The following is a 27,269-nucleotide window of genomic DNA, read 5'->3' as shown; positions in this document are numbered from 1 at the left end:
AGTTGGAGTACGGCAGGAAAACTGCGAGGCGGTGAAGCCCAACGGTGATAAAAGGTAATATGAAGAAAAAAAACACGCAAAAAGACGTACACGCACACAACCGACAACAACAAGCACAAGCAAAGCTTTGGAGTATTGACAGTGGAAAAAGTCCATCAGAGATACGGAAAAGGAGAGAGGAAAAGGGAAACAAATACGATTTTTTAGAAGAAAAAGAGTCACAGGGGAAAACGATCTTATCGCTGCTTCTCTCCTCTCTAGACCATTAACACGTCCGTATAGACACACTTCACACTTCATCGTTCCTCCTCGCCATCCCCCCCCTGCTCTGCACACACATCCCTACCTGCCGTCCTCCTCTAGCAGTTCGTATGAAGTGCATCAATCTTTTCTCGAGAGCATACACAAACGCTCGCATCTACACAGCAGCTCGGTCGCTTTCAAAGCCTCCATTTCCACCCCTTCATAAAACTTGGATCCTTGTATTTTTTTTTGTTTTGCATGATGGGGGCCTTGCTTTCCTCTAATGCAACCCCCTCCTCCCTGTATCAGTTCAATGATGGCCATAAACACAGTGTACATGAAGAGAAGAATAACAAGATAGGTAGCAGAGTGCCAGAGGGGAAAGAAAAAATGAAAACAAACGTGGCGCTAACTGCAGAAACCGGTAGCAAAGAAGGACCAGTGGTGATAGGGAACAGCGAAAAACAGAGAGAAGAAGCGTCAACCACACAAGTATAGAAAAAAGCACGTGTGGGATTTTGCCTCCACGTGCACTCTTTTATTTTATTTCGTTTTGGGGGCAGGGGGTAAAACGGAATGGGGAGAGGTGTCGTGGCTTTTCCAATTACAGCCTTGTTCAACCGCTTCTCTCTTTTCTTCTCTGCGTACGATAGCGGCATTGCCCAATGCACTGCTCCATGGCATCGTCAGCGTGCAGTAAGGCGAGTACATCTGAATTTAACGACCAACCCGTCCAGTACATGAGAACTTCCGCTTCCATCGTGCGTTCCGATGGGCTCTTTTGTTCTCCAATTTTTTTTTTTGAAGGGAAGGGGGTTGTCCTTCCACACTCCCCCCTTCCTCGCACACACACACGCACACACACAGATTGTCTCCATCTTCATTTTTTTTTCTGTTCCATTACATGAATATGCTTGCAAGCGAACTCCGTGATTCGCACCCGGAAAAAAAACGCGAAGAGCAAAGCAAACTAACCAACAAAACCCATCACGTGTGACCGCGCATCCGCGGCACACTAGCACGAGCAAATTTTACGGCCGGAGATGTGCACCAACGTATCTGCAAGTATTCTGCATATGCGAGCCTGTATGTGCTACATTTGCGGGATCTCGAGAAACCTATCGAGAAGCGAAACTGTGAAACAAAGCCACATTCTCTCGTGTTTCCATAATCGAAACGATACATGTGGCATTGGCTACTCCCTTTCGAATTCCTCGTCGCGCTGTTCAAATAATGCTGAGCGCATCACGCCAGCGGCTCTACTCCCTCCTACACCAGCAATCACACACATGAAAAAAAGATTAATCCGTATACAGGCCCCAAGCGCGAAAAAAAAAGGCGGTATCGAGAAAGCACGCTTTGAGGCAGGGACACACATGCAGCTCTTGCGGGCAGAAATATATGTACATATATACATATATGTATATATATATTTCAACTTGGAAAAAAAAAAGAAAAAAGGGGTGGTCTGCATGTGAACATCCAAAGCGAGGAGTGTAAACAGCAACCTCCTTGCCTAAACATGTATCACACCAACCCAAACACCCAACATACGCTACCCGCGAGGAAAGGCGCCTGAACATTCGAACGAAGGCGAAAAGAAAATCACCACAATGAACAAAAAACGAAAAAAGACGAAAACGGGTACAACGAAAGGAGCGGATGAAAAACGACGGGAAAAAATGCGGGGAGGGGAGGGGGGGGGGCGGAAAGAGGAGGAGGGGAGTGGAGGCAAAGCGTGTGGGTAGGACAAAATTGTGAGTTGAAAGCTCTTCTGTCTTCCGTAATGCTTATCTGCTAAGGGGCCCAAGCAAGATGGAGTGCGAAACCCCCTTATAAAACAGCAACGTACGAGGGGAAACAAGACAAAAAAAAATTGAAGGGATAACCGAGAGAGAGCCGTCTTGAATATTTAGCTGACTTGCCACTTGGAAATAATACATTGCACGAACTCGTGCAGACAGCTTTGAGAATCACCACAGACCACTCAGTCCTTCTAAAGCATACGCCTCCAACTAATCGCGTGGAGGACATAACAACCGGCGAATCACTCGAAGAGGGCAAAGAAAAACAAAGTCAATGAACACATTCATTGCACACCATACAGCACCGCGCGTACCTCCATGCTATCGCTACTCTACATGATGATCTCTGGCAGGAAATGATGCTCGCCTACATCCTTGTTGGGCAACACCTTGGTGCCAACAAGGATAACACCATCCTTCACTTCCACGTCATCGCCGAGTACAGACGTGTCCTCGACGTGGCACCAGTTACCGATGCGGTTGTTCCAGCCGACAATGCTGTGAGAAACCATGGTGCCCTTGCCAACCCTAGAGTTGTCCAAAATGGCAGAGTTGTGGATGCAGCACGACTCACCAATAATGCAGTTGGGGCCAATAGCGGCATTGGGACCAATGACGGCGCCGTCGCCGATCGTTGCGGAGGGGTGAATCAGAGACACGCCGACCACAGTAAACCGGCGACCCCTCTGCTGTTCGTCAGCCTGCGTATGGACCTGATCTGTCTCGCTCTCATGGTTAGCCAAGGGGGGGATGAACTTGGTCATGCCAGCGATATAGTCCTTGGGCTGACCAACATCCATCCAAAAACCCTCCAGGGGGAACGCGTAGAGCTGCCCCTCTGCCGCCATCGCCGGAAATATCTCCCTTTCAATGGAAGTCTTGCGGGAGGGGATGCGGCTGAGAACACTTTTGTTAAAGATGTAAATGCCTGCGTTGATTTGATCTCCCACAAACTCCTTCGGCTTCTCCGCAAAGCGCTCAATCTGGTTGTTGTCGGGTGAGTAAACAACAACACCGTACTTCTCCCAGTGCTCCACCTGGGAAACCATAATACTGCCCTCGCCGCCGTGTAGCTTGTGAAACTCCAGCAGCTGCCGCATGGGAAACGAGCATATGACATCGGCGTTGAGAACAAAAAAAGGCTTATCATCCTGTAGTAAGATGTGACGGGCGAGTCCCAGCGGACCGGCCGTGCCTAGCGGCTCTTCCTCGACGGAAAACACGAAGGATACGCCAAGCTTCTTGGACCACGCATCCATCTCAGCCTTCATCGCATCGGGACGGTAAGCGACAGCCAAAACCACCTCCGTCACACCCACCGCCTTGAGTGCTTCGATCTGATGAATGATCATCGGCTTGTTGCAGAACGGGACGAGGGGCTTGGGCTTTGTTAGCGTCAATGGACGGAGTCGAGTACCGAATCCGCCAACGAGAATAACCGCCCGCATTCCCTGGTCATTTGACGCAGACATCTTCTTTGAGAACGAGGACTCTTGAGTGATGATCCAAAATAAAAATTTGGTCGGGAAGTTGATTCACATACGGAGAGAGAGAGAGATGCAGTACTACTAGCCTTGAAGACAAAAGTGGTCAGTTACTTTTTTCTCTTGATGAGTCGCCTTTCTAGAATGCAGGGAATGCTGCGGTGTATATGGGCTACCCTCGAAAAAAAAAAGATATCGTGATGAAGGGAGCAGACGAATGCCAGTGGGAGGTCAAGTTCTTTTAGACAAGTTTAAAGTTGTGTGAGGTGGAGTTGAAACGCACAGAGCAGAAACCGCGAGGGAGATTCCCTGGAGCGCCAAGCGGTTATTGTACGAGCAGCTTGCGCCCGAGTCATAACGCAGGAAAAGCAGGTCACGCAGAATTGAGGCGTTGAGCAAAGAAAGAGATGGGCGCCGCTACGGTGACGGGAACATCTGCTAACAGTACATATTTCAAAAACAAAAAGGCAGTTGGCATCCATTTCTGTTCCCTCACGGTGATCGCAGAGAGAGGATCGGTGCCGATGCCGAGATAGCTTGCTTTCTTACTAGTGTATAGTTGCCAGGGAACCTGGACGCTTTTCACATTGCAGTCAAGTGTGGTCTGAGGGACTTCTGAACACCGCCGCCGCCCCCCCCCCACTACCACGATCAACATACGCTTTCTCATTGACAGCACAGAACTCACCAGCAAACATTGTTTTTATTTGCGTTTCTGCGCGCAAGTGGGACGCAATCGATTAGACCTCATTCTACCTCACCCCTTTTCTCCGACACCACAGCACACTCCGCAGAAACTCAGCCCGTGAGGTGAATGGGAAGCGTTGACAACATGCAAAGCGAGATGCGATCGCACGGTGGCGCGGGAGCGGAAAACAGAAAGACCGATACGGATTTCATAAACGACAAGCGATCATGCAGAGAGAAGTCACCGGCGTAGCGCTACGTGGACACATGCATCCGCGCAACCGTTGCGTTTTGGGTGTGTAAAGAACGAAAGACATGTAGCAGAGCAGCACCTTTGGCTTCCAGTTCCTACCTTGGGCAGGAAGGAATTCGTACGCCAAGCCGAGAAAAAATATATATGAAAAGGATCATGCGACAAGGCACGGGTATAAAAATACGATAATAATGAAAAACACCGCCAGAGTGACACACCGACCACCCCGGGAAAAGAATACGCGCACGAAGCTACGGCAGAGAGCGTGGCACTCGAAAAAAAAAAACTCTCTACTTTTCGAAGAAGAAACAGCATTTACAAAGAAAACAGACAAGTGTTAAGGGGGCTGAAGCCGTAGGATACTTTACGCCCATCGACACAAACGCGCACACACAACTGGTCAGTGAGTTCTACTGCACGGAGCACACCTTCCAAATATAGAGACGAAACGGGTCCTGCACGAGCGAATCGGCAAGGAAAAACCCTCCTTGCAGTGGTATTTCCTCGAGGTCATGGTCCATCCGATCAGAGCGCGCGACACTTCCGCAAATAAACATTGCATCGCTTCCACGCTGTGGGGTGAGAGCACTCCGTGCAGTTGCTAATCCAGCTTTCAGAGTATTGCTGAAGTAGAACACGTCGCTGCCCATTACAATGTCAAACGACTCTACACCACACTCCAACTTTATCTGCGCCAGGTGTTCCTCCCTCCCCCACTGCAAAACAGCCACCTCGCAGTTGTCGTAACCGTTTCGTGCGACGGACTCCAACACGAGGGCCAGCGAAACCGGAGAGCAGTCAGTCAGAACAACACGCCTGGCATACTGTGCAACCATCAATCCAAGAACACCAGCTCCACACCCCAGTTCCAGTACACATTTACCCTCGAACATGTTTCCGTGAGAAGCGACCCACTCGCACATGGAATCCGCAGCCGGCCATACATACTGCGGAATGCTGTCTGACTCGAGCAATGCCACCAAGTCCCTGTCCCCCAGGGCACTTGGGCCCGCGGTGGCTCCGCGCTGGCGAGCTAGCAGCTGGGCCTGCGACGGTGTGGAAAACGGCAAATTCACCCATGCATAACGGCCGTCTAGCAGCACCATCTTTCGCAAAGCCTCCACAGTCGAGTACTCCTGCTCGTTGCGCACTCCAACCAGCGCGCTGTGATGGCCTCGAACGTTGCTCATTTTGCTGCAGCCTAGAGGCCTTGGGGCCCTTCACGACCGCTGCAAAACTGCGTTCGACATCAACGGAGTGACTACGACACAACTCAGCGGTTGACACTATAGGCGTCTGCGGCCTACGAAGAAGATAAGGGTGTATACGGGTATGCAACTGTGTGTGTGTGTGTGTGTGTGTGTGGAGGGGGGGGTCATAGGAAAACGCAGCAGTTGATCTCGCCTCTTTGTTTTGTTGCCTCACACCTGTGCAGTTGGCAGAGTTCTCGGAAAAAATTTTCGAGTTCAGATGTACTGAACCTGAGCGCGTCAATGTGCGCTTGAAAAAAAAAAGCAACAAGAGAGCGCGCGAAAACCAAGATGAAGTGTTGAATAACCTTAATGCACAGCGTCACCCCTTAGAGGCCCGAGTCGTGAGAGTAGCACTAGTGTCATAGCTCCAGTTGGGATGAAATTTGTCATAAACCCCCCATAAGCTCTGCAGAGACTCGCTTGTGGAATCACGAGCGCCTCTGCTCATTACCCACCGTCTCAGATCAGTTTGTACACACAGAGAGAAACGACACTGCCACGTGCGCGCTGTCAGGTAGCCGCAGCCTTACCACTACCACCACCACCTACACCGCGAGTATATGCTTCACTGCGTGACACAGCGTTCGAAATAAAAGCGGGACTACTCTTTACCATATGTATTTGTGTTTGTGCTAGTTGTGTATCCCTGTACGCTTGCTCTGATGGAAAGGTACATTTCTGTAACGCCATGAAAAAGCGAAACAACGCAACTGCCCAAGGTTGCTCGCGGTGCAGCAACACGCACCATCCGCACCACGTGTACATTTCGAATATCAGGACGCGCCACACCTTATACCAGTCGCGGAAAATTTTTCTCGTTCATCTCCGGAAACCGCTCTGGAGACGGCTGGAATTTTTCGGTGTCCACATGGTACGGCGAGGCCCCGGCACGGCCGCGGAAGTTGACACCACCACCAACACCTCGTCCTCTTTGACCGTCACGGATCCTACCCCGACCTCGCCCGCCATCGACAAAGTTGGAGCTTCCGCCACCGCGGAAACCGCGACCTCCCCCCCTCGCACCTTGACCAGCGCCCCTATCACCCCCTGCGTACTTGTCGCCTGCCTGCTGGGCGCAGCCGCGAACAAATCCTTTGTTCGTGTAGCTCCCGTGCCCCCTGCCACGTTCGTTTGTTTGGAAAGCTGCAGCGCCGCCCAGATGCCCTATATCAGCCGCTGCGTCGCTGTGTGCTATGTTACGGTGGTAGTGCTGCCCCACCTCGAGTGGTGCAAAACGCGGCGCCCCGTCGAGCCCGTTGCTCGTCTGGTAGCCTGCCTCCAGTCGGCGGCGATTGGAGAGGAAGTCCTGTTTCAACTGGTGCACTTCGCCACCGAGGAGGGAGACGTTGCTTTCGGACAAAATGATGCAGCCGTTACGCACCTCGGCGCCCTCTCGAATCAGCACCTTTTCACCGGGAATCGGGATATCCTTGAACACGCGCAGGGTAGAGAGTTCCAGCGCTGGTATCTCAACATTTCCATCAGTCAACTGCAACCGAAGCAGTCTTTTGGTGGAGTTGCGCTGACACGCCGCGTTGAGAATTGCCTGCTCGTCGGGTACATCCGCGCACGGACACAATGGCTGTGTCGCGTCTCGGGACGTGTTGATCTGCATGACGACTGCTCTAGGAAGAGTGGCAGACACCTGTGCGCTGATTCCGTACGGAAGGAGGCTTGTCCCGCAGATATCGCGCAGATTCTCCCTCATTGATTTCTGGTACAATTCCAGGGAGGTCACCGAGGACCTCGACTGCGCGTAGCGCTCAACATAGTCTGGTGATAAGGACAGTGAGAACTTCTCCTTTACTTCATCTGCGAGTGCTGCCATCGCACCGTGAGAAGAGGTGACCACGAAACACGTGGTAATGTAGGAAAGACTACCAAAAAAAGGTTGAGTTGGTGTATTCAACCCGCACAAAAAGGCGGTGGTCCACCTTCGAACAGTTTCAACCAACGCAAAGAGAAATGGGGGAAAAAAGATGAGCGGGTACGAGAATATATGCATAAAAACATGCGCTGCACGCACGCAGACTAACGCTGAGACGAATAGAGAAGATCGTTCGAGCCGCTGGGGGTGTGCACACCATCCAAGATTCATGCAAGACTCCTGAAAGGCGGAGGGGACAAACAAAACAACATTGTTTGGCGATAGCCCCGAATCGACAGTGGCAGCAGCACCCTCCTACATAGTCTCACATCGCTCGCGCATACGCGCAACAAGAGCGCGCGAGACGAGACGAGACAGACAGACAGCACAGCCGAATAGGGCGCTGCTAGGTGCATTGATACAATCGAAAAATCAGCAAAGCGAATGTTGCCCCTAAAAGTGAGATGAAAGGGAAAGAAAGAAGACAAGATGGCGAGAGACTAAAAACATCCGCGTGCTGCATCGCCTTGTAGACGCTGTTGAATTGTACGTCATCTGACCGCTCCCTCTAGCCCAGTCCTACGCCACCTGCGGCCTGAAAAGAAAATACACCGAAAATATGAAAAAAAGAGAGAAAAACTACAAAAACAGAAAAACGTGGCGTCAAAGCAACACGCATACAAGCACTTTGGCCGTACAGCTGATATTGTCAGAGATAGTGAGAATGGCAACGACAAGGACATGAAAGGGATACATAGGCGACTAGACAACAGAAGTAGTGCAAAGTCAGCACACGCACATACGTCTGTATCGCATACGGACTCGCAGTAACGGAGAAGCCATGCAAAACGTGCTACAGTCGCGGATACCACTCCCTTCAGCCTCGTATGGTATATGGTGCCAACTCCCGACCGGTACATCGACAAACAAAAAAGTGGTGGTGATAAACGCTACTGCGTGCCAGGGTATCACACCGATTTCCACTAAGGAAAACAAAAAGCGAAACGGTCAAAACAGCCACCGGGTCTGAAACCAACCGCTGCTTCCTTCCTCTTACCCCCTTCTCAAGCCCGCCAGCCGCATCAAAACACGGAAAGCGCAAGATGTGGGGAACAGGGAAGCAGACAGGGTGTCTCGATATGTGATGCATCCGCACTACACGCTAGACATTGAATGGAGGTGGGGGGAGGGAGGAAGGGAGGGAGGGAGGGAGGGGGAGGGGGGGGGAGGACAACGGGCGCAACTAGCCCCCACTCGCGCGAACGCGACAGTACCGAACAAACGAAAGAAGAGAGAGCTTTCATGGGCTGAACCGCTACGACGACTTTAGTTGCTTATGGAGGAAAGCGCCTTCCATAGCCAGCTGATCACGCTCCCTCTGCAGCTGCGAGCGCCGCTGAGTATGATTGGAGTACAGTTCACGCTGCTGCTTTTCCCTTCCACGGGATTGCACTCGTGCAAAACACTCACGGGACGCGATGGCGTTGTGGAGAATCAAGACCTTTCGATCCAGCTGCTCAATTTTACAGTCGTGTTCATCTAGCTGATGGTCGCGCTGTGTCACCGTCTCGCGGGACAGTTCCAGTGCGGCAATGAGCTCTTCGAACTGGGCCAGAGGCACCTCGGCCGTGCCCTCTGGGACATCCTCCATGGGCTCGTCATCCTCCACTTCAGCGAAGACATCACGAAGAAATACATTGACGGCTTCTAAGCGGGTCTCCAGCTGGCGCAACCGGACTTCGAGGGATAAGATGGACTTGGAGTTGCTCACGTTGGTCTCACGCAACTTGGAGAGGTTGTTATGCAGTACCTTCTTCTCCCCTTCCAGCTCTCTGATACATTTGTACTTATCCTGAGTGTCCGCCACCGCCAGTACCCGCTCGGTTTTCTTTTGAATGCGCTCGTTACTCTTCAACTGCTCTTCCAGCTCCCTATACCGCAGGTCTGCTTGCCGCAGCTCCTCCTCCGCCTCAGCGAAGCGGTCGTCCAGCTCCCCGGCAGCTTCAATCTTGGCCTGTAGCTCCTCCACCTGCTGCTTCAAGCGCTCTGAGAGCTCTGTGAGAGTGCGCTGCTCTGCAGCCAGGGAGCTGATATGAACTTTCTTTCCTTTGAATTCACTTTCGATGGCGCTCTCCGTGCGTGCAGAGTTGCGGTCCACATCCCATCCAGTAGAGCGCTTCGCCTCCACAACCTGTTTCTCAGTGTGCTCAAGCGACCGTTCCACCCTCTCCATCTGATGCGAAGTAACTTCAGCTGCGCTCTGAAGCTCCGCCGTTTTCTGATTCTCCAGCCTCAACGCGTCTTCCAGTGCCCGCAGCTCTGCTAGCGACTCGGTTGAGATTTTCAGGCCGCTGGTGGCGCCCTCGCTGTGCTGCCGCTCTTTCTTTCGAATGATCATCTCGTTCATCGTGCGCATCTCCTTCAGTAACGCCTGCTCTTCCTTGGCACGTTCGAGCTCCGCCGCCTTTCGCGAAACCCGAAGTTCCAGGCTGCGGGCCTCGCTTCGACGGCGCTCCAACTCCTCGGAGATAGACTGCGGTGATCCCTCCCGGGGGACTATTGCACCATTATCTGACATTGCACCTTTGTGGACCGGTGGGATAGTGTATATGTATGTATGTATATGCACTCCCGAGTGCTCGAGACTAGGGAAAACTCAGCGTTGTGGATAGCAAGCGTGAAAACTGATGAGAAAAGAGACACTTTCTCCAAGGCAATATCTAAAACTAAATGCGACCAGCGAAATAATCGAGCTCCCCGCAAGGTACTTGTGAAACGAGGGGGGTGGAGCAGAAGGTGAGATAGAATCAAGTCATGGTGTTTGTGGGGGAGCGGGGCCGGACACGGGGCTTCTAATGCACGTGCACCGCACATTTTTTTCTCCTTCCTGGCGTATTCATGTACGCCATGAAACAAAAACCTTGTTCGTCATCCGAAGTGCCGATGCGCGCCCCTTTCCTTTGCCCCTCCACCTCCCCAAGGAGGATAGACTGACCAAATGTGAAACACCAGCGGCATTACAAACGTGTAACAGCTTCAGCGCTAGAGCGGTGGCGCTGCATCGCATCTAGTAAAAGGAGGAAAATACCAATCAACACTTGAGGATGCTTTCTGGGGATACTACCCAATCGATAATAGCCTACACAACACCGTCCACTCGAGGAGGGCACACGATGAAGAGAGGCGGCGAATCAGTGATCGGGGTATGGGTTGTCAGACAGCGTGCCTTGTCGCTGCATCATGCGTACTCGCTCGAGACCCTCCTCCGCGGTCTGAGTGGAAATGGAGAAAGCCTTCACAATCGACTCTTTCAACACTTTTGTCAACGCCATCTGGGTCAGCCCCACACCATCACCTCGGCAGATGTCGAGACTCGGGTGATACCCGTGAATATCGATCCCCGCAACATTGGTGCCTCGAATCCCAGTTATTATGTGTAAGAGGTCTCGCGTAGAGAGACCTCCCGGGACGGGCGACTGCACAGCCGGTGCAAACGCCGGATCCAGGACATCCGCATCGATGCTCAGGAAAACTGGATAGTCGTTTCGAATATCACGAATGCAAAAAAGACCCTTGGCATAGATGGCTTGAAGATCCATGTACATCACCCTGTGCTCCTTTCGGATCCTGCGATCACCGGACGAGACACAGCGATTGCCAATCTCGACAACACCCTTCAACTGGTCCTTCTCGAGTAAGACCCGTACCGGCTGGTCTACCTTCTCCAGAGAAGGCTTGGCCGAAAAATGAATCAGCACCACTTCGTTGGACCGGAAAAGCCTTTTGTAACCTTCAACCATAGCCAATGTCGCCGAGCCGTCGCCGCCAACACTCACAGGGACGTAGCCCTTCTCTAGTAAATCCGTGCTTGCCTCCGTTGTGGCCATGTACCAGTCGTCTTTGGAAACCCCGCAGGCCTCATCCGAGTAATCAAGCATGTCTCCACACTTGATAACAGGAAAAAAAACCACCGTCTCTGGTGGACACTCGACAACGCCGGGCTCGTGAAAAGTCAACTCTGCATACATGTCGCAATCCCGCGGGGACACATAAAAATGATTCAGCAGCTTCGTTGAGCTCATGTGTGCTCCGCCCGAATAGCCCATAAGAGCAACAGGCCCCAGCTTGTTAGCCCAGTCACCCGACCTTGGGGGCAAGGACTTCACACGTGAGAGAAACTTGGTGAACATCGCTCGTTTAGATGTGGCGCTCTGTATGCTGTGTTGCCTCCGCTAAGGGAAAGCATTGGCACACGTGTCTCGGTGTTGTGTAGGGAGCAAGATGAGAAAGGGGAACGGTAAGAACCGTGGATTATGAGCCAAGCCGCTCGTCCAGCAAAAGAATCCCGAAAAAGGAACCCTTTCAGGGCGGCGTCTGCCGACACAGAGACCTAATCGGAGCGCGGACCAGGGTAGAAAAACTACAACCAGGCAGAAGTAAAAACTCACCCCCACCCTCACCGTCTCATTTCCCTTTCGGCGCACTGGCCCTTTTTTCACCTCGACCGTATCTCTGAATATCCCGCCTACTGCCTTCCGACGAACTCTGGTGGTCTTCATCCTCCTTACGCAAACCAGTGAACACACGTCAAAATAGGCACTCTTAGTTTTTACCCATTACTTTTTGTCCTTGTTACAGGGCGTTTCGTGTCATGGTATACTGCAGAAAAGAGCAAAAACTAAGAGCGGCAGGGGCACTGGAACAAGGGTTCACTTCTTTCTCAATGAAAGGTGTATGGCGTGGAAGCTCTGTGACGAGCTCCCTCGTAAAAACTCGGTATACGATACGCAAAGCTGTGGTGCTGACTTTTGCGCGGGGCCTTCTGGCGCTGTCTCACCACAGGAAAGCGCGAGGGGCAGCATTCGCCCGCTCGTGGCATGGTAGTGACGGCGCTTATACTTCTCTGCCTTGCGCGATTGCCGAACAAGACGATGGGCGGCACCTTTTTCACGCTGCCCAGCCTGCCATTCCAAGAACGCTTCTCGTCGAGCTATGCGACGGAGCCGTTGGTCCTGTAGCATTCCTATCACCGCCTCCTTTTCACGCACAAAGTCGTGGAGATTGACATGGTTTGAGGGCGTAATGCCGCCCTCCCTTGCCAGCTCCGCCATATCCACGTCCATTGGGTGAACACCGCTCTTTAGTTTTTGGTTCCTGAGTTTCTCGAGGATAGTTTTACTTTTGAGGTCCTTGAACTCAAACAACAAACATCTCGACATACACCGCAGCATTTCCACCCGACAATCACGGCAGAAGGCCGAAGGCGTACCTAAAAGCTCGATGGTCGGCCACGATACAGCTTCACCCTGACTACCAGTGAACTGCAATGTGCGCAGAGTCGACACAACAGACGCGAGAGCGAAAAGAAATTTAGAAAACAAGGAAAAGAAACATAGAGAAATGAACACACGAGAAACAAAAAGCGAGCGTGAAGAAGTGGAGTGAAAGGAGGAGGCTGATACGTCATTGAGAGCCCCGACATGCTCGCACGCACACACACACACACCGTTGCCCGTTATGTAGTGGTACACACTGCCAGACACTAAGTACATGGGACTCGACCGTTGTCCATGGAAGTTTCCCAATACATTATGAGTGCAGCGCGCCGCCGTTTTCGTACTAGCGTATTAACGAAGCCACAAGGAAAGATTTACAGATCGTCTTTCGCCCCCCTTCCCCCCTTCAACTTTTTTTTCGTTCAAGGCGGCTGCGTCAATTAACCGAGTCTCCAGTGCTCTATTAAAACTTTTTTTTCAAGTCACTACAGGAGAAGAATTACACAACATCCTCTTACTCAGGTTAGTCGCTAACACTTTGTTACTCTTTACCCTCGGCGCTAGAGCGCAGGGCGGCTAGCCTCGCCTTCTTCTCGCGAAGGTGCTCAAGCCGAGCTGCATCTTCGTCCACCTCGCGCACACGCTTCTTTGCCTCACTCGGCGTCGCCACCTGTGAAACAGCCGCTTTCTTTGTAGAGAGAGTCCCGTTGGCCTCTGCAACTGGCTGAGTAGGCGCAGGCTTCTTCTCCCCAACGGCCTTCTTGTCGGTCGCCGGCTTTGTGCCTGCAGGTGCTTTGCCCTGCTGCTGCTGCTGCTGCTGCCGCCTCTCCTTTGTCTCATCAGCGGCCACTTCACCGCAGCCAGACACCACGATACGACCACGTGTCTTTCCAGAAGACGATCCCAGGCGTTCAATTTTCTTGACAACATCAAGACCGTCAATGACACGACCAAAGACAACGTGCTTCCCATCAAGCCAGGGGGTTGCTGCAGTGCAAATGAAAAACTGCGACCCGTTCGTATTAGGGCCAGAATTTGCCATGGAAAGACACCCAAGTCCAGTGTGCTTGCCAGCCTTCCCAGAGAATGACTCGTCACGGAAGGTTGTACCATAGATGGACTCACCGCCGGTGCCGTTACCTCGCGTGAAGTCGCCGCCTTGGATCATGAAGCTCGGGATGACTCGGTGAAACACGCTGTTCTTGAAATGCAAGGGCTTGCCGCTACGGCCCTTGCCTTTTTCCCCTGTGCATAGCGCTCGGAAATTCTCAGCTGTCTTCGGAACCGTGTCGGCGTACAGCTCCATGACGATCCTGCCAGCTGGCTTGTTGTCAATGCTGATTTCAAAAAACACCTTGGGGTTGACTTTCTCTACAGCGGGACCGGGGCGCTTCCCGACCTTCGGCGGTGAGCTGATACGAGACATTGCAAACACGGGCGCGGCTCTTGGCACTTTTCCTTTCCTGTTTTTTTTATATCTTCACTTTGTAAATGCGGCAGCGGATGGGTTAGAAGATATGCCTTCTCTTAGAGTTGTAAAGGGATTGCAAGAGAAAAAGTGGGACAGAAGTAGAGCCCGCAACGGGTAACACGCGCCGACGGAACAGAGCTCCAAGGCGGGGAAACCAAGTTGAAATATATACATATATACGTTCACCCATGAACCAAGAGGAGGGTGTGCAGGGACACTGGTGACAAAACGATCGCAATTTTGATCAAACGATTCCCAGGGTGTGTCACTTTGCGCTACCGTCAGTAGCAGGTGACCACCCGGGAACCTGAAAGAGGATCGATAGAAAACGTTCCTGAAAAGCTTTTTTTACGTCCAGAAAATGACATCTTTTGTGCGTCTTGTGTTCGTTTTTTGCCGTACAGGATCCGTGTCAGTCACTGGGGAAAATCAGATTGAAAAGCGCCAATAGAAAAAGACATCGAGCCGCGCCACAAGTCTGAAGTCGAAGACAGGGGAAAAGGTCGGGTGCAAACCTGGACGAAACGCCAAGGAGCAGCAAACGGGATGCACAATCGATAGAGCTCCACACCTAGCTTATTCCTCTCCTCTCCCCCGCTACCACGATCCCCATCTTGAGCCGAAATAGTGCCTTTGATGAACCACTGGGAACTCTTCCCCTAGTTCAACAAACAAAATAGTAATAATAATAATAATATTATATATAGTGTAACTGCCTTCAATAATATCGTTGCTTTTCATCTTTCCTCGTTCACTGATTTGCTATCGATGCATGCTTATGCATTTTTCTCTGCACTGTCAGCCGGGGAACTCCGACTGTCTGAAGCAAGTGTGATTGTGAGAGCGATCACATGTTTTTCTCGAAAAAATCGACTGCGCTTTCAGCATTCATTGTGGCTTTTCCACGAGACCATCCGCACGGGATCATCTCCCCATGCTCGTCTGCGTACTGGAAAGCCTCCAGCAAACGCAGCGCCTCGTCCACACTGCGACCAACCGGCAGGTCATTCACTGTAGAGTGACGAAGAACGCCCTTCTTGTCGATCAGAAACAGTCCTCGAAGACTGATTCCCATCTCTTCGATGAGAACGCCATAGTCACGAGCAATCGACATCGACTTGTCCGCTAGTACCGGGATACGCATCTCACCGAGGCCACCCTTCTTGCGTGGAGTGTTCACCCACGCCAAGTGAGAATAAGCTGAGTCACATGACACTGCGATGACCTGCGCATTAATCTTCTCGAACTCAGCGTGGCGGTCAGAGAATGCAATCACCTCTGTGGGGCAGACCATTGTGAAGTCCATTGGATAGAACAACAGCACGACATACTTGCCTTTGTAGTCGTTACTGCTGATTTCTTTAATCGTACCTCCAACGACGGCCTGACCACCAAACAGCGGCGCAGGTTCACGGACAGTTGCAGTACGGTACATCTGATAGTCCACATTCAGAAGCGGCAGCGTCGCCGCAAACCCGCGGCTCTGTACGCGCCCCAGAAAACCGCTGCTAGCAAGTCGGCGGAGCATCGTGTTAAAGGTAAGGTGAATTCGATATGGGTAACTTCGAAGGCGATGAACAGAGTGCAGACTGCGTTCTTTGGTGCCGCCCCCCCCCCCCCGGAACAAGAACAAAAAAAATGGGTCGGTATCATAAAGTCAAACCGTATGATCATTCGTGAGAGAGGGAAAAAACGGGACATGGGAGTAATCATGAGAGAGTATCGCAACGCTGTGCGTGACAGAACACGAAGTGATGAACCCAATGGGAGCAAGAGCGTCAATGTCACCACCGCAACAAGCGATTTCCTTTAGTGTCTGTCATTTCCTTCCCGAACAAGCTTCTTGAACTCCTCCCACGTGAAGCGTATTTCTGTGGATTAACAACCACAGGATACAACACAGGTAGAACCGTTCTGGAATATCGAGGGAAAAAAGAGCCCCTCACCTTCGCAATCCAGATGACCATCTGACCGACAGTAGTCTCTCTTCCCTTTTTGAAATGGGCACCTGGTGTAACAAAAAGCATAGCGGCCCCTTTGCCTCCTGACTCAGTCATCTGTTTCGATCGTTGATCTTGTTTCCACTCAGATTCTCGTTGAGTGCCGTTCCACTATACTGTTTCTTTTTTTTTTTGCGACCCCAGCAGCTCATTAGCTTCTCACCTTCATTTTCCCCATCACTTCTTTTTCCTGTGAGCACCCAATTACACGACACATTAATAGTCTTTAAACTGATATTTCACTGCCGTTGAGCGGTACGACTATGGCCGTGAACAGCGCTGTGGGCTGGCAACGTGCCACACGCGCAGATTGAGCAACTTACACGACCTATTATTCAGAACGCACGATCATCTCCATGATGCCTATTGTTCTCTCCATGCGCTGCATTACAGCGAGAGACGCGCCAATCCTCTTCTGGACTCTCAAAATCTCACGGTGAAAAAACGCACTTTTTCCAACGGCGGCACTGTAAATGTCCAAGACCGTCTCGAAAACAACGTGCATGGTGTCCGTAAATTGTGGCATCTCAACGTATTGAGTGGCAAAACGAAGAACGCGTACAACAGTGCGATCGTTTTGGTTGTTCAGCGCAATGTGCAATGCACCTCGACGGATGAGCTCCTCGAACGTGGAAACGAGGACATCGGGGTGTCGAGAGTACAGTGCGGTTTTCAAAGCTTTCCCGTATTGGTAGCTTTTCAGTTGAAACTGAACCTCCTTCATCTTGCCCTCTAGCACTTGCTCCTTCGAGTACGGCTTCTCTTTGTCCAAAACCAACTCCTCCGGGACGTCGTCCTCCTCTTTATCCACTTTCTTGAAGCGGTACACGTTGAGCTCGCCGGTGGTGCTGCCCACCGCATACTCTGTCGAGCTAGGGTGCACGGCCAGCGATGTCACGCCGTTTTCAAACCGCTTGTTCGATATACAGCGCAGCTCACTACCATCAAGTGAGAACATTTTTACACGGCAATCCAGCGATCCTGTGAGTAGGCTACGCAGCTTTTGTGAATAGGCTACCGCAACTACAGACTTGGTGTGAAATGAGCCCTGAAATAGGGGTGTGCTAAGACCCTTGCGTGGATCGAAGACGATGACGTGATCGCCAGCGCCAACGGCTAGAATCTCCTCACTCGGCACGTAGCACAGTGCCTCCACCGCCTGGGTGATGACCTCCTGGGAAGTTTGCAACGGTGCATCCATGCTGGTGCGGGGGTCCCACAAGTTCACTCGGTGGTCATAGGACCCGCTCAAGAACGAGCCACCAGAGTACGGCTCAAGGCAACGCACGTAGTCCGTATGTATGCGAGCCGTGCTGAGATCATCGTCGCGCATCAAATCCCACAGCTTCACTGTCGTATCATCACTCGCAGAGGCGAAGTTGTGCCGACCAATGAATATAGCAGAACGCACATCCCTCATATGTCCGGAGTACTGCCGCTCAAACGCGGTTTCCGAGGACCGCACTACGACGCGCTGATCCACAGCTTGAATGTAAAGCTTGTCATCTTCACGAAAACGCACCGAGTAGTTCTTCTTCTCCGTCTGCTCGTTCACCACTACACCATCCGTCTGTGGAACACGCAAGAGCGCAAATTGATTTGTGGAGGTGGCACCAAGCAGCGAACCAGAGTCATTGTAGCGCAAACTGGTGATTTGACCGAAAAAATTCTGCTCATAGCAGACGTGAACCGTGTTCCAGACAACAGAGAGATCCTTGGTTGTGTGGGTGGGTACCTTGCGGAGCGGCAAGGTCCAATTGACGCTCATCGCGTGCTCACGAGTAGAAGCGCGTGTGTTCTTTAGCCCGCACGCGTCCGACGATGACGCATAAAGTGAGCACAAACAGGTAGAGATGAGAGGAGGAGGAGAAAGCAAGGGAGATACTTACAGAAACACCTGCAGTAGAAGAAGCATGAGAACAAGATGTGGCATGAGACCCCTCGCTACCACTTCCCACTACGAAAACCACTAGGCAGGTCCCTTTACGAAGCGCCTTTAGAAAGTGAAGAATCGTCCCCGTGACCGATGGGGAAGCACTTGTTAATGAAAGCAAACGTCAGTAATCGCAACTCCTTCATCTCCTCTTAGGAAGATTTAAAGCAGCTAAAGGGGTACCAGCTGCGTGCATGTAAGTCTCTCCAGAATCACAGAAGTGTCCACCTCCTTCACATCATACAACGTCACTCCATCTTCTACAAACCGTCTTACCACCACGGCCTGGAAAACAGATGACCCTGCCCTGAGATCTGAGCGTCGCAGCGGTGCGGACACCAGCACAACATCACCAACGTCTACAGCACTGTAAAGAACAGCCACTTGATTTGGACAAGCGCCATCGCTCAACAGATCGCGTAGGACAATACTCCTCCCCTCTGCAGTGCAACAAACCAATGCACAGCCTCGCAGGCGCCGCTCACACTCCGGCCCCATTCCGAGCAAGGCACAAAGGCTCGTACAGACACTGTCTTTAGTTATGGAGGCGCAAGGAACTTGAACCAGGCATGGCAAGTGGCCCACCGACAGCGCCCCGTCAGTTCCGCAAAGAAAAACGTTGACCACCAGCCAGCCTGAGAAAGCCCCGATAATTTGGCGAGACACGGCGGCCTTTTGGCAGAAGACCACTTCTGGAACCGTGTCTGTAGGCTCCAGGACCTTCATCGCACACGCATGCAAAACATGCTCAGAGGACAATGGAGGGGGAGAAAAACAAACCATCTCGCTTGCCCTCGCTGCCATGGCATCTGCCAGTGATTCGTGCACTGCTCGCATTTTTGTGCCGATGGGATGCGTGATGTGGAAAACACGGGCATAGCCCGTGTCGTAGTCAAAAACTTTGAGTATGGCAGTGCGTGACTCATGTTGTAGCTCTTCTGAAGGAGCTCTTGACACATCGACGGTCAACTCTTCATTACGCTCTATGGCTCCACAGCAATTGATGGTCCCTGGAGTGACAAATGCGAATGTCACCTTGACGCCTGCCATGACCGCGTCAGCCGCAGTCTGCCTGCGTACTGGATGGCATGAATCCATGAATGCCATGATACGTTATGCCGCACGAGAGTGCCAGTGAGTAAGGGAGAGTGATTGGGGTCGAAAGAAAAGAAAACAGACGGCGATGGGCAGTTGATAAAGTTTCAACATCAAAAAAAAAGTGCTGGTTCATTTCTTTGGTGCACCTGCTATGGCGCACAGAGGATCCCCTGCTGAAGCGTCACATCAGGTAGACACAGCCCACACTTACGACTTACAGATTAGAGAGACATCCCAAGGCGGTGCTGCGCCACTGTGGCAAATCCTCTGTGACAATGTCACCCGTTGAAACACTGCACACGCGCACGACGTCGAAGATCGCTTTCCTACCACTCTCCGACCAGAGTCCTCCCCTCAAAAGAGCACTGCGTTTTTTTTCTTCTATTGCTGTTTCTCTTCACGCGATTGAAACCCGCCCTTTGACATGGGAAAAGTCAACCAGGAAGACTGAACAGCGAAGAGTAGACTAGTGAAACAGTATTGATTAGTAAAGCTTACAAGCGAGCAAACAGAAGCCGGGAGTAAGAAAAACATGAGAGTAGCACCTGCTGGAGGGTAGGAAACCCCACGAAGTCGGAATAGGTGGTCCTGTTGCCCCACTTTATTGTTTCCGCTTCATTTCATCCCATCGATTTTTCATTTCCGGGTCGTTACTCGACTGAAACTGGTGCTCCAAGTCAGGATGAAATGCTTCGGCTATGAAAATCTCCCTGTTCTCCTTGGAAGCCTTCGTCACGAGCTGATGAAGAGTTAACGCAAACCTCCTCAAGGTCTCTCCACCAGCGGCTGATCCACCCTTTTCCTTTAGCTTATGGAGCATGGTGGAAATAAAAGTACGCACGTTAACTTGCTGGAGAACAGATGACGCTCGCAGGAGAACCGTCTGCATGTTATCCTCCGGAATGTTGCCCTTGAGTAGAACCTGGGTAAATGCCCCTGCTGAACCAGACGGTACCTTTAGGAGGACGCTGGCACACACCTCCGGGTTATGGGTCGCTAGCTCACTCAGCAGCTGTGCGGAGACCCCTAAATGGGAGACAAGCGACTCGTTGAGGAGCCCAAGAAGCGTTTGTTCATCATCTTTCGAGAGTTTCGATTTCCGAGCCTCCACGAGCAGTCTCTTGGAGATCGACCATCCTTCACTTGGCGGGGCACAGTCGACAAGGAGCATAGCCGACTTCCCGGGTAACAAAAGCTGCAGTTCGCCCTCCTGCAGTGGTAGCATCGGTAGCTTTGCTGAGACCGACGGAAGAAGCAGCGCCAGTGATTTGTTCGGCTGCTCGTCGAAGACAGCGGCGGTCTCATACAATGAACCGCACTGCTCCTTCTCGTGCTTCGCGACCCAGGAGTGCTCGATATCCGCCATGGGTTCTTTTATCTTCATACTAGCCTTTTCCCAGGCGTTAAGAGCTTCATCAATGGACTCCTGTTTCTTTGACGCGTAAGACGCAACCTTCTCATCATCCGCAACTGTGTCACCGAGAAGCTGGAACGCGAACACTTTGGCAGCGCAATGGATACGGAACACCTCCGCACGCGTGGCCTCCATGCTTCTCTTCGACTCCTTGGACTCTTTTGTTGTATACTTGATCTGCTCCAGAATGAACATGTCTCGACGGATGGCATGCTCTAGGTCTATTAAAACTCCGTAGAATGTTGATTTCGCCGCCACGCTGTCTTGCTTGCGCATGTAGTCCACAACATACAAGGCCGCGATAAGTCCAGTACCTTCCGTCGACGCAACGAATTCTTTGCACATCTGCCCTATCTCACAAGAAACGGCGGGATAACGAGCTGGTTGGAAGCTGTCGCGGAACCTTTTCGACAAGGTTCCAAAAGAAAATGTACTGTCGAAAAGAACATCCAGCAGCCGCGACCTCTCACTCGGGTTGAGGAAATCCACACACGCCATGTTGTTTTTACAAGCAACACCTTCTTGAGGGGGAAGAGAGGAACGCTACGGTTGCCGTCACGTCAGACAAGCCTGCTACCAAATGCAAGGGAAACAAGGAAAAAGGACTTCTCTTGAGCAAACGCCTTTAGTTCCCCTGGCCTAGTCTTTTCCCGGCACTCCTGTAGTGCTTGGTTGCCCCACGGAAGAAGAGATCAAAGCGCTTTTTTTTTTTTGCTCGTCAGCGAGACGTGTTCACACGTTAGTTGCTACTAAAGCGGCCACCAAAGATTCCAAGATAAAATAAATAAGGGGGGATTCCTTCACTCTTGGTCCGTAGAAGTAGATGAATCTGGCGAAGTTAGAACCACTTCGCTCCTCAGCCCGTGAATGTGAGTTGTGTTGCTATGACTTGCTCATGTTTAGCCCAGTTGTTTCGTGTTATGAGATTGGGTGAAGATGTCAGAGAAATTTTGGAATAAAGAAAGACAGAAGACCCAGAAAAGAGACGGCGCGTAGCATCATATCAGGAGGGCGGGGAAAAATTCCGACGCAGTCGCTGAGTTCTCCTCTCCATTATAGCATGGACCCTGTGACACTCTATATCCTGCAGGCGGAAAAGTCATGCTTCATCATTTCCATTGACTTTCTCAAAACGATTTGGATCCCCAACGGCGCCAGCGTATAGAAGGAGGGGATCGGAGAGGCACAGCGCGCGCTTTTCAGAGGAACTCAAAAGCTCCTGAACCCCTAAAAGAATCCAGGCCGTCCCGCTGGTGTGGCCAGACACCCACAATAGAAGAATGCCAGTGGTGTATTCTGCTACTGATGTCGACAGAAAAAAAAAACAGATTTGTCTTTACGGAACGATATGAACTCATATCACTAGAGAACGCAGCCCATGGTTCCCGAAAGCTATTTATGATGCTCTTGCTTCAACATCAGCGAAGCAGCATGTGAATTCCTGTCGTTTGAAGAAACTGTGAGTGACCAGAAAAGCAGATACCCCCTCATGCCGTGAGTCGGACGGCACTGCTCAAATGTCTTTGCACCTCTACCTTTGACTACGGCACAAGTATGCAACAAATTCTCTTGCGCAATACCCAGTGGCCCTCTCTTGTATGATGGTCATCCTAAGCAGCGGAAAAAAAAAACTATTGCACTCGAAATACTTTTTTGAATCGCAGTCGCAGGTAATCAGCATCGAGATTCGGGGTACACAGTTTCGAAAGGTGAAAAAAACTAGAGAAGCTCTGCAACTTAAATGCAAATGAACAGGTGGTGTTGAGAACGACTGCCGTGAGAGATACCACGCCCCCACCGATTCGTCTTTCCCTACAGAGGTACGCCGAGGCTGGGGAAAAAAACATGTAGAAGTTATTTGTCTCTCCCTTAACGCTTAATTGAAAAAAAAACCTCCTTCCCAACTTGATGCGAAAAATCACATGAGGAGGTTTGTACCTCCCATGGGTGGTAGATGTATGGCAACAATTCTTAGATGAATTCAACTCAACGAACCGTCCGTATGTGCTTACCCCGCCATGAATTGCAATAAATCGCTCCCATCATACACAACCTCGCCCACAGCCAGCATCAGAATCAAACTTGATTCACTAGCCAGCGACTTCATTTGAAGAAGTCGACCTGTCACTTTACCTGCCACTGCGCTTGCCTTTTCATCCACCAACTGGTGGAGCGGTAAGGGGAGGACATCCGTAAAGAATGGAAACATCGGCTGCGGGAACAACCCAGAGACCCTGTTAAAGAAAAACAATGTTGTCGCCGGATCCACATCCGTCTCCGAACTGACAAATTCCGTAACGTGAAGAGGCAGTAACGCTATTGCAATGGAAGGACTGGTGCTCAGGAAAAAGAAGGAGTAGCCGACAAACCCGATGGGACCGTACTGGCGATGCAAAAACTTGCACGCAAACGGAGTGTAGCGCAACAGCTTTGAGCACAGCATCACCGGTGAACACAAAGAGGATTGCTCTGGGTGCACTTCCATCACCTTTCCAATCACTAGCAAGCTGTCTCCTGCTGAAACGGTGATGTCCGTACTAAACAACAGCGCACCAGACACTTGGCCGAAGCTCGGCACTGCAAAGTCGCCAGCCTCTGTTTTGAATGGTTGGCACTTGTCAGGTGGTAGCCACTGGCGAGGCGCTCCATTTCTCCATACTTGCTCGTCAACAAAATCTAATAACAGGACCTTGTCGTCTCGCCTCAGCAGATTATTGTGTAATGGACTGTCGTTCTCAACAGAGAAAAGTACCATTCCATTGTTCAGGCCAATGAGTGCAATACGATGAACCACTTCAAAGTACCGCGGACCAAGGGAAACTTTCGTGGTACCTACAAGAGTTGGCAGATTCAGAGCACGATCAAACGCATCCATCTGCTTCGGTCTCATTCTGCCTTCACCACTAGCCAGATGATGCATTGCATCCGCGTTTCTGCTATTGCGAATGACGCCAGCCCTATACGCAAGAGTATCTCGCAGTACTCCCGGACGTCCTGCTGAGGCGGCCTCGTCGTTTGCACGCTGCTCATACATGTAGACTGTGCCGTCGTGGTATATGGAACAAAAAAAGACCAAAACCCTGTCGTCTACAAGGGTTTTTAAAACACTTTCCACATGTTCATCTGCGATTACAGTCTCCGCAGCAAACAACCCTGCTCCGCAGCTTATTGCGTTCGTTGCGCCAACAGTCACAAAACATCGGCTGTTTCCATCGTTACAACGCCTGGACATTCCATTGCACAGACAAACCGTGTCGGATTCTAGCGTGATGCCCTCGTAGTGTGTTGGATTACCACTACTGTCAGTTGCCGCGATGATGGGAATTGTACAGCCGTCTCCTTTGATGAGGTAGTGGAAGCTCTCTCTCTCGATAAGCAATGCCATCACAGTCGCAGGAACACAAAGCCTTTCACGAAGCTGAAAACCAAGATAAACCTCTTGGATGTACGACTTATCTACAGGTGAATCATTTTTGAAGCTGGCGTCTGCCGCTTCCCACTTGCTTTCGAGTTTAATTCTGTCTACATGGTCAACAAAACCAGAGTAAAGGCTATCGCACTTCGTCACCTCGTCCGCAATGCTCGCCGCCAGAATCTCCAGCTGCTCCAGAAGCTCTTCCGCGTTACCGTCAGCAGAACAGCTTATCGTGTAGTCTTTTCCCCATAGGGTGAGGCGCTTCGATTTCCATGCAACTCTTTCGCTAGCGATCTTCGAATTCAGCTGTGCTTTCTCATTTTCAAGAAAAAGTAGGCGGTTTGTGTATCCGCTAAATGAAGGGAGCGCGACAGAGGCACCTGTGCTGAACTTCGAGCCCACAGCCTCAGCAATATAACTGCGCGGATCCCACATATCGGAGAGGGATAACAGCTCAATTCTCTCGTGTTCTTCTCAACGCCTATGCCAGCTTTGAGGCTGGAAGGGCACCAAAAAACAGATTGCAAAAGGAACGAGAAATCGACATAATAGTGCAGAGCAGTGGTCTTTCCTTAGCTCTGGGGGATCGCTACCGTCTTTTTCACTCTGAAGAAAAACACGAAAAGCAAAGGGCCCATGAAAATTATAAGGCGTCTCTGGGGTTGTTGCGGAAATCCCTAATTGCTAAGTATCATCACCGAAGTCTCCTGTTAGAACTCTGAATCGAGTACGAGTACACTGGCTAAGATAGAGACTATCTTTGTCTGTTTTTGATTGTGTTATAACGCCTCTGTAGCGTGCAGAAAACGGTGACGCGTTTCAGAGCGCTTCTGTTTGGCTTTAATTTTTTTTTTTCGTATGAGTGCACTGGGAACGAAAGAGATCGTCTTGCGAGCATCGTTGACGTGGTGCGGTGACGCTTCTCAGAGAAGCCCAACTCCTGGCCAGCGTTCTGACAAAGTTCCGAACAGTCGTAAAGTGTGAGTGCGGCTATTCCAGAGTTTCTTCACCGAAAACTTTTGAGCGTCGCACGCAAAAGACGGAGTCGAGATGAAGGGGCGGGAGGGGGGGGGCACACCGAGAAGAAAAAGCTATTCCGCCGCATCCGCCTAAGAGCAGCCACTGAGAAAAAAAGAGACATGAGAAGCAATACTGCCAATCACCGCAGAGTCCCCCAAGGCAGTTTAAAGGGCACCAGCGCATCCCGCAGAGATCCGTGCCAGTTTCCTGAACACACGCTGCGCTGGAAAGGGCGAAAGGCTTTTTTTCTTGTGCTGAGGCTTCGGCGGTTCCATGTCTCACTCCCTTTGTCCTAGCGCGAAAAAAAAAATCAGCGATATTTCCTCGATAGGGACGTCCGCGAAATATTCTAGGAACATGCGGCATGTCAACGGCCTTCCCCCTAGAGGGTTTTAGGTGCCCCCCCTTCCCCCTTCCTATTTTTGTCTTTCCATGGCGTGCGCCGAGCAGAAAAACCGACCGAACTAATAACAGCACTGGGATCTACAGCGACGTTTTCTGGCTTCCCTAGTTGCAATGGCGGGGCGCAGTTTTACTCACATATCGCCAATCCGACTCGCGCTGAATCGCGCGCTCGTGGCGAGCCAGGGGGTGGAAGAGGGCTCCAAAAAAAATATAAAAAACATACTTTTGGAGAAGAAAAAGCGTGGCGGGGGCTTCCGTGCCGTGAAGATCCTTGCCGACGCGCGCAAAAAAACAGGCGCGCCACGAGGAAAGCCGCCATCCTCCCAGGTTTCTCCATCATTGATGTTGGTGCGCGCTGGCTTTTTGCACCCCACTCCCTCCCCCCAATAAAGGCCATGGGGCGCTGCATTTCAGCAGCTTTAGCCCGGTGCTGCCGTCGACATATCGGTTTGTTTTTCTTCTTCTCCAAAACCTTTGCGTTTTCCCTGATTGACCAACCCGGGAGCAGGCGGCTTCGTCCCCTCCCTGCAAACGTCACGGCATTTTTGTCTTTCACACCCTGAGCGCCCTCTTTGTATTCCGTCTTTTTTTGTGTATCACAGTTTCTCTTTTCCTCTACTTTGTAAAGGCATGTCTCGTCTTTGAAAATCCGTAAAAACCACCAGCCGCCGCCGCCAACGCGCACGTTGGGGAGCACCATAGGGGCGCCGTGTCGGAATGATGTTTTTCACCAAGGTTGCGTTTTTTTTCATCATGGCCCCCCGCGGTTCCGCGGCACGCAGGCCGGAGCGGTTTTGCGTTCATCTAGCCGAGGCATTGGTGTGCTTCCGCCGCCCCCCACCCCCACCCCAGCAATTACATCTACAATCTTGCCTTCTGGATCCATTCTAGCAGACGGATGGCTTTTGTGAGCGTGAACGGCATCGGTCTACGGTGCGTGTGTGTGTGCGCGTGCTTCGCTCCCCTGTCTTTTTCTTTCCCGGGATCGCGGCCCCGCTTCCCCCCCCCCCGTCGTAATCCCCTTCCTGCTACCGTTCCTTTGGAATAAGAGAATCGCGGGCACATCTGCTAAAACGAAACTGCGCCTCACCATCTCCAGGACCCGGGGGGGGGGGGGGTTCTAACGCCTTGGTGGCGAAGGTCCGTCTCTTGGCAGCGGGGTGCGTTCTCTAGCCGCTCTGCGGTGCTTTGGCTGCTCCTCTTGCGGTAGTTGGGCCCCAGCGCGGTTCTAATTACCTGGGCGTACGGCGGCGGGTTCGGTATTCAGTGGCCCCTCTGCGCTGAACCTGCCCCTTCGTTGGCCCTGGGTTGCAGCTCCGCTTTGCTAGGGCGTCTTTGCCGTCATGGCGTCTGGGTGATTGTTAGGTGCTCCTTGCCTGGAACCCTGGTCGCGCCCTGCTGGTAGAAAAGCAGGAGTCCCGTAATTTATGTGAGGGGTAAGGAACCCCGCCTAACATCCACTTTTTTACACCAAAAGCATTGGTGAATGTTACTGATTCTGGGTTCGGCTGCGATTTCTGGTGCATAGGGTTAGGGTGCATAGGGTTAGGGTGCATAGGGTTAGGGTGCATAGGGTTAGGGTGCATAGGGTTAGGGTGCATAGGGTTAGGGTGCATAGGGTTAGGGTGCATAGGGTTAGGGTGGG

At 51.5% G+C, this 27,269-nt stretch overlaps 12 protein-coding genes across 12 annotated transcripts; all 12 read right to left on the bottom strand.

The window, feature by feature from the left end:
• Window positions 1-2,380: 2,380 nt before the first annotated feature.
• On the bottom strand, window positions 2,381-3,520 carry JKF63_04772 (uncharacterized protein; the record flags this gene model as incomplete). The annotated part of the gene is made up of 1 exon (XM_067900750.1): window positions 2,381-3,520. The coding sequence occupies one exon, from the start codon at window positions 3,518-3,520 to the stop codon at window positions 2,381-2,383; it is 1,140 nt and encodes a 379-aa protein (XP_067756950.1).
• A 1,362-nt stretch (window positions 3,521-4,882) lies between these two features.
• On the bottom strand, window positions 4,883-5,662 carry JKF63_04771 (uncharacterized protein; the record flags this gene model as incomplete). Its single annotated transcript, XM_067900749.1, has 1 exon — window positions 4,883-5,662. One exon carries the CDS (start codon window positions 5,660-5,662, stop codon window positions 4,883-4,885), a length of 780 nt encoding a protein of 259 aa, XP_067756949.1.
• Window positions 5,663-6,515: 853 nt separating this feature from the next.
• JKF63_04770 (uncharacterized protein) lies at window positions 6,516-7,553 on the bottom strand (the record flags this gene model as incomplete). Its single annotated transcript, XM_067900748.1, has 1 exon — window positions 6,516-7,553. The coding sequence occupies one exon, from the start codon at window positions 7,551-7,553 to the stop codon at window positions 6,516-6,518; it is 1,038 nt and encodes a 345-aa protein (XP_067756948.1).
• A 1,354-nt stretch (window positions 7,554-8,907) lies between these two features.
• Window positions 8,908-10,170, bottom strand: JKF63_04769 (uncharacterized protein; the record flags this gene model as incomplete). The annotated part of the gene is made up of 1 exon (XM_067900747.1): window positions 8,908-10,170. One exon carries the CDS (start codon window positions 10,168-10,170, stop codon window positions 8,908-8,910), a length of 1,263 nt encoding a protein of 420 aa, XP_067756947.1.
• A 613-nt stretch (window positions 10,171-10,783) lies between these two features.
• Window positions 10,784-11,782, bottom strand: JKF63_04768 (uncharacterized protein; the record flags this gene model as incomplete). Its single annotated transcript, XM_067900746.1, has 1 exon — window positions 10,784-11,782. One exon carries the CDS (start codon window positions 11,780-11,782, stop codon window positions 10,784-10,786), a length of 999 nt encoding a protein of 332 aa, XP_067756946.1.
• A 519-nt stretch (window positions 11,783-12,301) lies between these two features.
• Window positions 12,302-12,823, bottom strand: JKF63_04767 (uncharacterized protein; the record flags this gene model as incomplete). Its single annotated transcript, XM_067900745.1, has 1 exon — window positions 12,302-12,823. One exon carries the CDS (start codon window positions 12,821-12,823, stop codon window positions 12,302-12,304), a length of 522 nt encoding a protein of 173 aa, XP_067756945.1.
• Window positions 12,824-13,409: 586 nt separating this feature from the next.
• Window positions 13,410-14,294, bottom strand: JKF63_04766 (uncharacterized protein; the record flags this gene model as incomplete). The annotated part of the gene is made up of 1 exon (XM_067900744.1): window positions 13,410-14,294. One exon carries the CDS (start codon window positions 14,292-14,294, stop codon window positions 13,410-13,412), a length of 885 nt encoding a protein of 294 aa, XP_067756944.1.
• An 892-nt stretch (window positions 14,295-15,186) lies between these two features.
• On the bottom strand, window positions 15,187-15,867 carry JKF63_04765 (uncharacterized protein; the record flags this gene model as incomplete). Its single annotated transcript, XM_067900743.1, has 1 exon — window positions 15,187-15,867. One exon carries the CDS (start codon window positions 15,865-15,867, stop codon window positions 15,187-15,189), a length of 681 nt encoding a protein of 226 aa, XP_067756943.1.
• An 803-nt stretch (window positions 15,868-16,670) lies between these two features.
• JKF63_04764 (uncharacterized protein) lies at window positions 16,671-18,107 on the bottom strand (the record flags this gene model as incomplete). The annotated part of the gene is made up of 1 exon (XM_067900742.1): window positions 16,671-18,107. One exon carries the CDS (start codon window positions 18,105-18,107, stop codon window positions 16,671-16,673), a length of 1,437 nt encoding a protein of 478 aa, XP_067756942.1.
• A 336-nt stretch (window positions 18,108-18,443) lies between these two features.
• Window positions 18,444-19,322, bottom strand: JKF63_04763 (uncharacterized protein; the record flags this gene model as incomplete). The annotated part of the gene is made up of 1 exon (XM_067900741.1): window positions 18,444-19,322. The coding sequence occupies one exon, from the start codon at window positions 19,320-19,322 to the stop codon at window positions 18,444-18,446; it is 879 nt and encodes a 292-aa protein (XP_067756941.1).
• Window positions 19,323-19,971: 649 nt separating this feature from the next.
• On the bottom strand, window positions 19,972-21,282 carry JKF63_04762 (uncharacterized protein; the record flags this gene model as incomplete). Its single annotated transcript, XM_067900740.1, has 1 exon — window positions 19,972-21,282. The coding sequence occupies one exon, from the start codon at window positions 21,280-21,282 to the stop codon at window positions 19,972-19,974; it is 1,311 nt and encodes a 436-aa protein (XP_067756940.1).
• A 1,510-nt stretch (window positions 21,283-22,792) lies between these two features.
• Window positions 22,793-24,634, bottom strand: JKF63_04761 (uncharacterized protein; the record flags this gene model as incomplete). Its single annotated transcript, XM_067900739.1, has 1 exon — window positions 22,793-24,634. The coding sequence occupies one exon, from the start codon at window positions 24,632-24,634 to the stop codon at window positions 22,793-22,795; it is 1,842 nt and encodes a 613-aa protein (XP_067756939.1).
• Window positions 24,635-27,269: the final 2,635 nt, after the last annotated feature.

This window comes from Porcisia hertigi, chromosome 23 (genome assembly GCF_017918235.1).
Source record: "Porcisia hertigi strain C119 chromosome 23, whole genome shotgun sequence".
Taxonomy (NCBI): Eukaryota; Euglenozoa; class Kinetoplastea; order Trypanosomatida; family Trypanosomatidae; genus Porcisia; species Porcisia hertigi.
The sequence above is the reverse complement of the archived record's forward strand: the minus strand, read 5'-3'. Positions and strand labels throughout refer to the sequence as shown.